This window comes from Populus alba, chromosome 2, assembly GCF_005239225.2.
Source record: "Populus alba chromosome 2, ASM523922v2, whole genome shotgun sequence".
Taxonomy (NCBI): domain Eukaryota; kingdom Viridiplantae; phylum Streptophyta; class Magnoliopsida; order Malpighiales; family Salicaceae; genus Populus; species Populus alba.
In genome coordinates this window covers 12,036,401-12,048,917 of record NC_133285.1, presented here as the reverse complement: position 1 = coordinate 12,048,917, position 12,517 = coordinate 12,036,401, and the positions used below count along the sequence as shown (strand labels likewise).

The 12,517-nt window shown below is 27.7% G+C and overlaps 1 protein-coding gene across 1 annotated transcript; it reads right to left on the bottom strand.

The window, feature by feature from the left end:
* Positions 1-2,618: 2,618 nt before the first annotated feature.
* Positions 2,619-3,848, bottom strand: LOC118046870 (uncharacterized). The gene has a single exon (XM_035055949.2). It carries the CDS (start codon positions 3,747-3,749, stop codon positions 2,907-2,909), a length of 843 nt encoding a protein of 280 aa, XP_034911840.1. The 5' UTR covers positions 3,750-3,848; the 3' UTR covers positions 2,619-2,906.
* Positions 3,849-12,517: the final 8,669 nt, after the last annotated feature.

Here is a 12,517-nt window from a genome sequence, read left to right as displayed (position 1 = left end):
ATTTTTTTCACTATATTTTTTTTTATTTAATTTTAATTGATTTTGTTCTTAATAATTGTATAAATGTTGTTGTGAGATTTTTTTTTCATATGAGATCAATTTTTTGTTGATTTATTTATAGGATTTTTTAATTTTTAGCAATTGCAACTTCATTTTTTTCATATGAATTTTTTTAGTTGAATTAATTTTTTTGTTTTATTTATTTGTTGCAAATTTGTTTGAGTTGATTTTCTTATTCTTTTTTCCAAGCATTTTGAGTATATATTATACAATGTTGATTTATGTTAATTTAATTATTTTATAATTTTATAAAATGAATTTTTTTTAAAATGTTTTTAAATAATTAGCGACGGATTTACCGACGGAAATTTCTGTCGATAAATCTGTCGGTAATAAAAAAATATTTTTACCGACGCGTCTGTTCCGCCAGTAAATCCGTCGGTAATATTATTACCGACGGATTTACCAACGGATAAAAAATTACCGACGAAAGATTCACCAACGAAAATTCTCCGTCGGTGATTTCATCGGTAAATTAATTACCGATGGAATATGTGTCTTACGCCGACGGAAAAATTATGTCGGTAAAACTGTTAAATCTTGTAGTGTCATATCTTGGGGTCTCACCTAATATTTTAAGTTATTGGGTTGAATTAATTTTTTGACAGTTATGAAGTGATTATGAAAGCTTAAAAAGAAAAGAAAATAAAATAAAATAAAGAAAGAATGATGAACAATCTCTAGAAAAAGAGAGTTGAAACTTAAATTGATTGTGCTAAGTATAGTAACGGTGAAGAATTTAATGGAGTTAAAAGGGAAAAAAATGGAGGAGGAATCACATGAGTACATAGAAACTTGACGAACTCTCATAATATTTGTCTCTTTTTCAAGGATTTGGAATTGGTCCTGAATTTCTTAATTCGGGATAGCAGTATGACTCGTATTATAATTATAAATACAACTAAAACATGTGTAGTCAATTTTAGTGAAGCAAGTTAATCATTTTCTTAAATGTTTTATAAGAACTTCATCTTGCTGTTATTGTAGTAGTGTATTTGGTTGAAGCACCTCAAAAATGAGCTTGAGGCCACGAGTTTAATTTCTTTTGAGTTGTTTTTTTTGTTTTAGAATAAAAAAAAATATTGGGTTAAACATACGGGCTGCTAGGCTCTTTTTAAATGGCCAATTTTTATTTTTATTTTTTTTATATTTTGGTTTTTTTCTATTCTATTATTTAGTGTGAGATTTTTACTAAATTTAATTATTTAGTGTTGAGTTGATGGTAATTAATTTTTATATTATTTATCATATAATAAAATTATTAAATTAATTCAATTCATAAAATTTATAACCCGACCTGCAAGTTTGTCAAATTTTACTAAATATTAATTAAAAAAATCAGGTTGAGATTTTTCAAGTTTAAACTATTATATTGAGTTTAATAATAATACAAAAAAAAAAAATTCTAACAATTTAAATATTATTTTTTTTCATTTATAAAAATTTAGGTTCAACCTACTGTGAAATTTGAAGCAAGAAACTAGTATACATCTAATGGGTATACAACAAGAAACTGAACAGAATACTGGAAAATGAAACCTTAGCAAACACATCATGAGATTTAACCTCTTGGACGTGGAACCTAAAAATACCACACTTGTTTAGCTATATTTATTTTTATGTTTTAAAAATATTTTTAAAAAAATTTATTAAATTAATATTTTTTTATTTTTAGATTATTTTGATGCGTTGATGTCAAAAATAATTTTTAAAAAATAAAAAAATTATCTTAATATATTTGTGAATGAAAAATATTTTAAAAATTAATTATAATTATATTTTCAAATAAAAATAAACAAACGGATATTAAGGAGGTCGATGCTCATATCACATTATTTCTTAATATCCATATAGAGCCAATATGGTTGATATAAAAATGAAGCTAGAAAAAGCTCCCATCTTTCTATCCAAACATAATGTTTTATTCTGTGACAACTACACACAGTAATAGACACCAGAAGTAAAACCAGGATGACATCTACTTTAGCTCTTTGGATTAGGAAAATGTTTCTTATTTAATTCTTAAGGACAATTTTGATCATCAGCAAGTCCATGCCCGTACGTGTGGATTTTAGAGATTTTAGTGGGTTTTTAAAAATATAATAATTATTATTTTTAAATGTTTTTTTTATTCTCAAAATACATTAAAATAATATTTTTTTTATTTTTAAAAAATTATTTTTAATATCAACACATCAAAATAATATAAAAATATTGAAAAAATATTAATTTAAAATAAAAAAATAAAAAAATTAACTTTTTAAAAAGACGTTTTCAAATCACAAAACACAAACTAATCATAGTACTCTAATTAAGCTTTTTTATGGGCTGATTGATTTTCAATTTTCATTTTTCATTTTTCATTTTTCATTTTTCAATTTTCCATGCATCCAATGGACTAGTCGCTAGCCAAGCTAAAGGATTCAGAACGGAGAAAGGAAGGAAAAAGGTTCTTAAAACAAGTGGCCAATTAGGTGGCTCTACATATTCAGGTTTCGCCACCATGACTTTCCGGCAAGCTACCTCGCCCCCAGCAAAGAGGTAAAAGCCCATATCAAGAAGTCATAAACCAAGCATTTTTTTACGTAAATAAATTGGACAGCTCAAAATGGGTTGACTAATTTTACAGCTTTCTTTTCCCACAAATTTACAGTTAAGAAAACGAAGACTCCTACGTACAATTCTCGGTACAATATTACAACAGCTCATTAAGAACGGAATGCGACATATCAAAGAGCAATTGCTCATAATGAAGAACGAGAATATACTATTATATAAGAAGCAAAAAAACAAAAACAAAAACAAAAAAGAGGATGAGCATCGGCGTGGAAGAGAAAAGGTCAAGTTCAGACCTTGTCAAATTCATCCTCACAGGTATCCGTAGAATTCCGTCTTATCCTCTGACAGAGCAGAATCGCCCCAATCCAGATAAGACTCTTGACAACTCTTACCATTCCGATCGTCACTGTCAGGTAATACAGCCACCAACCAACCAAGTCAGCCACTCGTAAATTCATCGACAGCTCTATCTTTGCCTCTGCTACAAAAACCAGAGACTCAACTTCATCCCTTATACTCAACCACCACAAAGTACCATAACTCAAGGCTATGGCCACCCTCTGTACCCACTTCTCATCTCCAGCCGCACCAAAAATCGTGTCATCAACCACTGGCTTAACAACAGTTCTTGACCAGTGGATCATGGTCTCATGCAACCCCAAGAAAAATATGTATCTACACAATAAACCTCTTCGAGTATCAAAACCAGAACCGTCAAATATTCCAGCGGCTATGCTCCCTTCAATGCCCAGGCCAACACAAATCTGTAAAGTGCATAACACAACCCATGCAGTGTACAATCCGGGCCGGTAAATCACACCTGGCGACTCGCTTAGAAGGGTAATTCTTCCTGACAAGCCGTGAATAAGAGTAGCTATGCTAACAATTGAAATAAGAAAACACAGAATTGATGGATTGATGGACAGCAATAAGGATAAGATGACAGAAGAGGGTGATTGATGTGTATGATCGGATGCGATGGTCAACACATAGTTATAACTAGAGAGCCTGGCAAGGAGGAGAAATGAGAGAGGCAGCAAGAGACTGAGGAGGGTAATGGTCACGACATGGAAGGGTTCTCTGAAGATGGCACAACCTGAGAGCTTCTTCTCCTTCTTTTGCCACCCCATGGTTTTTCCCTGAAGCTGAAGCAAATATGACCTGGTGACAAACTTGGTTACGTGACAAGAAACATCAAAACGAGGTCTATATTTATGTGAAGAATAGTACGTAGTGCCAGAAAAGGAATATGATCAAAGTGGTTATCACGTCCACGGTTTAAATTAGTTGAGACAGGACACAGTCAGCGGAAAGCGCTGATAGTATGTCCCATTCAGCGGTTGAGGATGTTTTTTTTATTATTATTTATTAGTTTTGTGGTTGCAATTTTAAATTATTTTAATGCAGATTGTTTTTGAACAATTGGATGGATAGGTTTGATTCTTCGTTTGTTGTACGAATTACTGTTTTCTGCTGAGAATTTCTTCAAACTAGAGTAGAAATAGTGGAAAAATGATAGATGGAGAGGCTTTTGACTTAAGGACGGACATACTAAAATGATAAGTTAGTGATTCCAGCTACTTTAATGTTCTTGTTTAATTACAAGTGATCGATACTATTGGATTCAATAAAAAGAATTATGCTAATCAAGATTAACAAAGCTTAACTCCCTTTGAAAAACATTATTCATGCAATCCATTTGCATTGTTTACCGGGACATTATAATAACAATTTTACCCTTTAAACTAATAATCTTAAAACTAGTTATTAAGGGCATTAAATTTTTTTTACAAGGCGCATTAGTCATTATTAAATTAATTAGAAGCAAATAAATCTTTTTATATGTCAAATTAAAGCATAATGAAACAACCAAAACATATCCTTAACATAAAATTCTTAAAACTTGCATCAAAGGGAAATTTGGTATTTTCATAATGGTTTTTTTGTTATTATCATATCAATTGAGAGGTAATTTGATATTTAATCAAATAGAAAAAATAAAAAAAATAATACCGTAGTTAAATGACCAAAATTCCCTTAAAAGCAAAAATATTAAAACTAGCATAAAAGAGCTTTTTTTAATTTTTTTCGCAATGATTTTTTTTATTATTATCATATCAGCTCAGGTCAATTTGAAATATATATATATATATATATATATATATATATATATATATATATATATATATATATATATATATATATAAGGTATAGGCATATGGGAGCCCTCGGACACTTTTGGCAGTCCATACAATGCCTCCCATTGGAAACAAATACATTTTTATCATGTCGTTAGAAGTATCGTCACATCCTCTTTTTATTGGTGCGGTGCATGTAAGTGGTGGTTGGATGCTTTGTTGCTAGAGGGGTTTTTTTCTCAATCCTAAAAATCATAATTTGACTCTCTTTATTGTTGGTATTTTTTAAAAAAATACATTTATGACACCTAAACATTATTTTCTTAGGAAAGAAATAGTCCATTTTTGTGACAAAAGCATGGACACCAAGACTAGTTCTAAACTAAATAAAGAAAGTTAGCTTGCTCGCATCTTAAAATTCCCTCTTTATTGAATATATAGTTGGAATGTATGTCAAGACTTTGTATTATGCATCGGCAAAAAACAAAGAAATTTTAAATATGTGTTTGATTCTGTGGTAGCTTTTATAAATATGATTTAAAAAAAAATTAAAAAAACATTTTTAGTTATTGTTTAAAAAGGTAGATTTAAAAATTATATATTTAACTAAAACTGTTATAAGATGAATTTTTATGTGCAAAATAAATAAAAAGCAAGTCTATGAGAATGAAAAACATGTTATTTTAGCTCTTATAAAATCAAGGTTTGAAACGCAATTACATACAAGACCCATTACAAAAGACAAAAACTAATTGACCAACCAAATTTTTTTTTTTATCTTTGTGATTAAGTAAAAAATACTAAATATTTTCCGAAAAATCTTGATTCAAAAGAAAAGAAGTTCAAAATCCTTTTTTGTTTTTTTGAGTGGCATGCATTCTATCCCATTATTATATTAACTGCCTTATCTGTTACAGAAGTCAACGGATTAGTTTTCTTTATGTATATAGATGGTAGAGATGACCATTTGATGGGAGAAGTATGTTCGATGTTGTTGATTGTTATATATGTTCAGATTTCCTGAAATGTATTTTTAATCGGAGTCGGTATTTGTTTATCGATGCCCTGTAATTTCTGGCAACAGAGAATCGTGTGATGAAATCGGCAGGTTTTGACCAGTTCCCTCGACGTACTTGTCTCCATGACATCCACCACTGATCTGCCAATCGGTTGGTTGAGGCCAAGTTTTCTCGGGACCCGCATTACCTTCTGCTAGACCCGCTCAAAAAGATTGTGTGCTCCTACTACTCAAAAAGGGGAGGATCCCAAATTTGGATGATACGAGAATATGTACGTGTTTTTTAAAAAAATATATTAATTTTTTTAAAAAAATTTATTTTTATCAATCAAAGTGATTTAAACATACTAAAAATTAATTTAAAATTAAAAAATAATTGATAAAAAAAATAGGTTCAACTAAAGTGTCAAACACCTCGTTATGATTTTTTATTATAACTAAAGTCCATGTTCATTCTCTCATAAATTACAATGGAATGAAGCTGTGATTTTTTAAAAAATTTCTAATTTGATCCTCAAATCTACATGAAGATTAAATAATAAAAACTCTAAAATTCAAACTAGAAGAATCGCATCTTGTTTCTTTCTTAATATCAGCATTCAATAAAATTAATTCCTCAAATGTTTTTGTGTTTGTTGAGATTATAGTAGTTTTTTTATTTTTTAAAGTGCTTTTTAAATTATTTTTTATTTGAAAAATATTAAATTAATGTTTTTATATGATTTTTGATAATTTTAATGTGTTGATGTTAAAATTTTAAAAATATATATCATTTTAATTTATTTTTAATTAAAAAACAGCATATACTACATTACCAAACATGCATTCAAGGGATTAGGTAGCATTTGATATTGTAGTAGTAATTGCTTTTCAAAGTGTTTTTTACTCATAAATGCATCAAAATAATATTTTATTATTATTTTAAAAAATTTATTTTTGATATTATCACATTAAAACGATCTAATATATATATATATATATATATATATATATATATATATATATATTAAAATTCAAATTTTATTGAAACGCAATTTGGGCAGTGTTCCCAAATGACACCTTACAAGACTAATCCTCATCATGGTCCATGTTTTTAAGAGGGTGTTAGGGATTGTCATAACGGTTGTTTTTCAAAGTTTTTTCGCTCGGAAATACATTAAAATAATATTTTTATTTTTAAAAAATTATTTTTAACATCAACACATCAAAATTAATCTAAAAATATATATATAAAAAAAAAACAGTAATCTTAAACAAAAAATTTAAAAATTTTAAAAATATCATTTGAATATATGACCCCACAATCAACCTGACCGGATTTTGTTATCATCAAATGTCTACAATCCAATGGTTCATTCTTTTTCCTAACTGATTTTCTTTAAACTTGATATACCTAATAAAGCAATTGGTTAAGTTAAATGAGAGATATATATATTGTGAATAAATATCTAGTCAAATTATCTATGTGTGGGTGTTTCAAGGTCAGAACTCCTCTTGGTGGATTAACAGTGTCCTTAGATTAATTTGAATATCACTGTCAGTCTCAGCAATCACTTTTAGAAATGGCCCTATTTTCTCGTTGCTTGTGTTAGTTCAGGCCGTACAATCGTTCTAAAGGAAGCCAGCATTTTTATCATTAATGAATGTTAGATTTATTTTATATGGGCCTGATTTTTTTTGTTATTAGATTAATTTTTTACCAGCATAAAAAATATGATCTTGAAGTAGCAATACTTTAAAAGAAGTAAAAAAATATAAGAATTTTATAAATGAAAGAGTTCATATATATTATAAGAATAATGATCTGGAAAGTAAACAAACAAAAACACCATGAAGCAAGCATTTGATGCTTACACTCGTGTAATTAATTTAATTTAATTAAAAATAAATTTTCTTTTAAAAAAACTATATTAAACAAAGGTAGAAAATAAAAAATCAAGTTAACCCTTGCTACTTTCAAAACAACTAAAAAATCTCATAGAAATCAAATAAGAGAAATTAATAAAATATTAGTGAAAGAAATTGAAAAAATAGTTAAAAAATAAAAATAAAAAAACAAATAAACTCGAGTGAAACATAATAAACCAGTGTGAATAGGTTACAAGCGATGCCATCAGAGAAAGCTCATTTTGTCAAAGGATCCTACATGTGCCACCTCAATGTGACGGCACCTCTCATAAATTGGTGTTTGTTTTGTATACATCGTATCCTTCTTTTTTTTTTCTTTTTAATTTAGCCTCTAAATTTATAATAATTTTTCAATTGAATCCTACTTTTTAGTCTACCCTAGGACAAAGCTCTCTTCTTTCATTTTTATTCATGATTCTCTAATAAATCTTTAATTTAGTCTAGAACTTTGTCCAATTGATACCAATGATAGCCCATTGTGGGAGATAATAAGGAAAAGAAAATAAAACATTCAGCCAATAGGGGGTTAGTATATTATGGTCATGTTTATAATCCAAGTTATAGATTTAACAATTAATTTGGATTGATTTGGTTGGTCTAATATATCGTTGACTCAATATTATATAAAAATATATCATTCTAAAATCACATTAGATTTAATCATAATTAGACAAGGAACATCACTTGAAAAACTTTATATTTATACACATATTCTTTTCGGTTTATTTTTGTAAACGCAAAACTTTATTTTTTGGTACACAGTCTTAGTTTTTTTTAATGTTGTAACAAGAACTATCAATACCTGCATATTTGTTTTTTTGTTTGTGTAAAAAAATGTTTTGACCAAAAACATAGCGCATAGCAACTATCTAGTAATAGCTATAAGCTTAGGTCATGAGGCTCCATAATGACAAAGCTCGCCCATATAATTTGTATCAGTCAATTTACCCAAGCTGTCTTGATGGTTGAATAAACAATTATTTTTCAATGCAAAATAAAAAAAAAGTGGAGCATTGTCTATCTGTTTTTTTTAACTTTCATATTATTATTTTTTAATTAAAAAGTTAAACGGTGTATTTAATTAAATATATGTGTGTATATATATATATATATATATATATATATATATATATATATATATATATATGAAAGAGATGCTGGCATGAATTAAATATTAAATCAGAAAGTTATGAGATTTATGCATATTAAAATATCTAATCTTATATCATGAAGATAAATTCAATTTTTTATTTAATTATATATCAATATTTTTTATATGAAAATTAATAATTTAAATTTTATGGATACAAAATAATTTTCTTGCTAACCTCCTTTTCTTATTAATCTAATTTTCTCAAAAAAAAAATTTAGCAATGTAGTTCATTTAATGAAATTTGAAGGCAATTATAATAAATATCCAGAACACTCTGGACGAGATTAGAATAAGAATAGAAAGATATATCTTTAATTAATACATATTTATCCTATTAACATGCTTTTTGGCAATCTTTAATTCAAAATATTTATTTTTAAAAGTAAAAAAAAAATCTAGAATAGTAAAAGCAAGTTTTAATAAATAAAAAATAATATTTTGATGATTATGTTGTGGATGCTTTAAAAAATATAAAAATAGTGTTTGTTTTTTTATTTAATCACGTGATGATAAAAAACCTGCATAGAAAAGTAAATAAATAAAATTTAAGGAAAAAAATGACAAATTATGAAGGTATTTACAAAAAAAGTATTTTATAATTTTATAAAAAATGATATGATGTCTTAAGAAACCAAATATAAATTGCATAATATTTAATGAAATGATATTTTTAATATATTTTAAGCTATTTATTTTAATGAGGTTTTATTAAAAAAAATAAGAACATAATGAATTCAATAAATAGAGATCAAACACTTGATCTCGGCCGACCGAAAATGCTTGGCCAAATAAAAAGAATGAGAACGTCCCTTGAGTGGGCATATGAGCTTTTCTTTTATTTTTTTTTTTGTTGGTAACAAGGATGTACTTTTAAAGGGAGAAAAAAGAAGAAGCCAAACAACGCATTATTTATTTGCCTTATTCTTTTTATTTATTTATTTATGTGGATGTCCTGGTCAGCTTGCGCGCACCACAATTAATCTCACGGCTCACTGAATATCCTGCAAACCCAATGAGCATGTAAGACACCGCGGGGGTGATAGACGTGCACAGTGAGGTTTGAATCTAGGATGCAGAGGAAGGGAACAAGTCCCTTCAACCGCTTGGCCAAGACCTCAAGTGCTTATTTGCCTTATTCTTAACCACTCAAGAGGTGGTTAGAAAATTAAGCATGAATTTTAGTGACTCAATAATTTATTTTTTTGATCCATTATCATCTAAAAATATTTAATAAACATTTTTATAATGTTAATAAATTAATATATCAACTCAAAATACCCTTAAATTTATCTAAAAACATAAAATCAAATCGAATAAAAAATCATTTATCAACCATAATTTATTTTTTTTAGCAAGATTAAAAAACATCTCAATGAAATTTTTTTTATTGAATATAACTTGTTAACGCTATGAACAATTGTTTTTTGTGATAGAAGAAATATGGTTAAATGACGACTTTCTCTTCTACTTTTTTTTTTTATCATTTTCTAATATTTTTCTGTTTTATTTTTTAAATTTAAAAACTGAAAGATAAATAAAATAAGTTTTTATTCATAATCAAGATTCTAAAAAGTTTGAGATTCATCATATATTTTCTTTGTATTTTATGTTATAGTTTTTTTAAAATTATGTTTTTCCATCATAATTTAAGACTCAAGAAATTAGTTCATATAAAGATTCAATAAAAAAAATTGGGATAAAATTAAAAGAAAATAAAAAAAGAAGTTGGGGACCAGCTTTACTGTGAAACCGTCCCAGTTATTTTACTATTAAGACAATTTTATTGTCTAAATGTACCATTGATGTTTTATTACCAGTGGCTACCACAAGATAGAGATGATGACCTCTTTGTTTGTTAGCTGTATTTCATTGGGGCTTATTTGTCCACCTACTATTACTCAAAAGGGCCCCACCCTTTTCCTTGTTGAGATCTTTTGGACTATGGATTGGTTGGTTAGCTGGCGGCCGGCAGTTGTGCTCCACATGATGCCCCTATTTTATAATTTTTAATCAGGAGAAATAAATAAATAACATTAACTATGTCGTTATCCTTATCTCAGTGGTTCAAGTTCCTACAGTGAAATCAGAACAGATGTAAATGACTGACTGTTTGTGATTGCTTTGATTTAAGAGGGTATTTGTAAGTGTGGTTGTTGTTGCTTTTCAAAATACTTTTAACTTAAAAAATATGTCAATAATATTTTTTTATTTTTTTAAAATTATTTTTTTAAATCAGCATATTAAAATGATTTGAAAATATCAAAAATATATTAATTTAAAGTAAAATAAAAAAAATTTAAATTTTTTTTAAAATACTTTTAAAAAATACTTCCAAACAGGTTCTAAAGCTTGTTTCTCAGTTCCCCAGCCCACATGAGGTGGCGGGTGTCATGTCCGGCAGCCATCTTAGGTGGACATTAACTTCCATCTTTCTATCTAAAGATTGCCCGTCACCTCATCTCAAAACTTATCACAAACTGGGCGTGCGGCACCCCTGCTTGGGCATAATTAGAAATACCTTTCTTAAATTAAACTTATCGTGGTTATATGATCTCACCATGTATATGTCATAAAAGATAAAAAATATATAGAGGAAATAACACCGTTTGAACATAATCACCATTGAAAATAGCGGTGAAACACAGTTGTTATTAAAAATAATTATTGTTTTAAAAACCATCTCCCTCTCAGTTAAATTAACATGTATAAAAAGTTATTCAAGATTTTATGAAAATCTAATTAATAACTACAAAATAAGATTTAAAATTTAATAGCTAAAAAAAAAAGGGTAATTGACAATACACTGAAACTTCATTTTTAACACACTAAGTATTATTAAAAAAATTTTAATAAAATGATTTCAACCATATATTGAAAGACCAACAAACGCAATCATAATTTATTAAGAGTTTTGTTCAGGGTTAATTATGATTTTTTTTAGTGTTTTTCCAACGTGTGGTTAAAACCGTTTTGTTGAGATTTTTTTAACAGTATCAGATGTATTGAAAACAAAATCATAGTATATCCATGGTGACCTATTTTTTTTTTTTTTTTTTTTTCATTTCTCTCTCCTATCACATCATCTTATTTTTTTTTTTCTAGTCATTAAATCTTCAATCTCATCTTTTAACAATTGAATTTTTATAAAATATTTGATTGATTTTTATTGAGGTTAATTAATTTTCAAAAAAAATATTTCGAAACATTCACTAAACAACCACTATTTAAATAACAATTGTGTAAAAAAAAAAATATTTTAAAATATGACTAGTATTCCAAATAACAAATATATATAAAAATAATATTTTAAAATATGGTTGTATTCGAACTATACATTCAATATTTTCTCGTAACTTTTAGCCAACTACGCAATTTTTCAAAAAAAAATAAAAATCCGTATATGTATATATTAATATGGTTAACAAAGGAAGGTTGCTTGTTGGAAACATGGTGCAATGACATTGTCACCTTCCCATATCCATTAATAACCAAATGCATTGCGTCTTTTTATGTTTCGAAGTTTTCCAAAATGTGTCTTACATGGCAGCTCCAGAATGGGTATGGATATAGAGGAGGGCCCCACTCTTCTTCCAGCCAATCAAGTGGAGGGAGGGATGGGGCCAGAATAATTTTTCCCATATGAGGCACCTATCTTCACATTTATGTGTGCAGCTGTGGGGG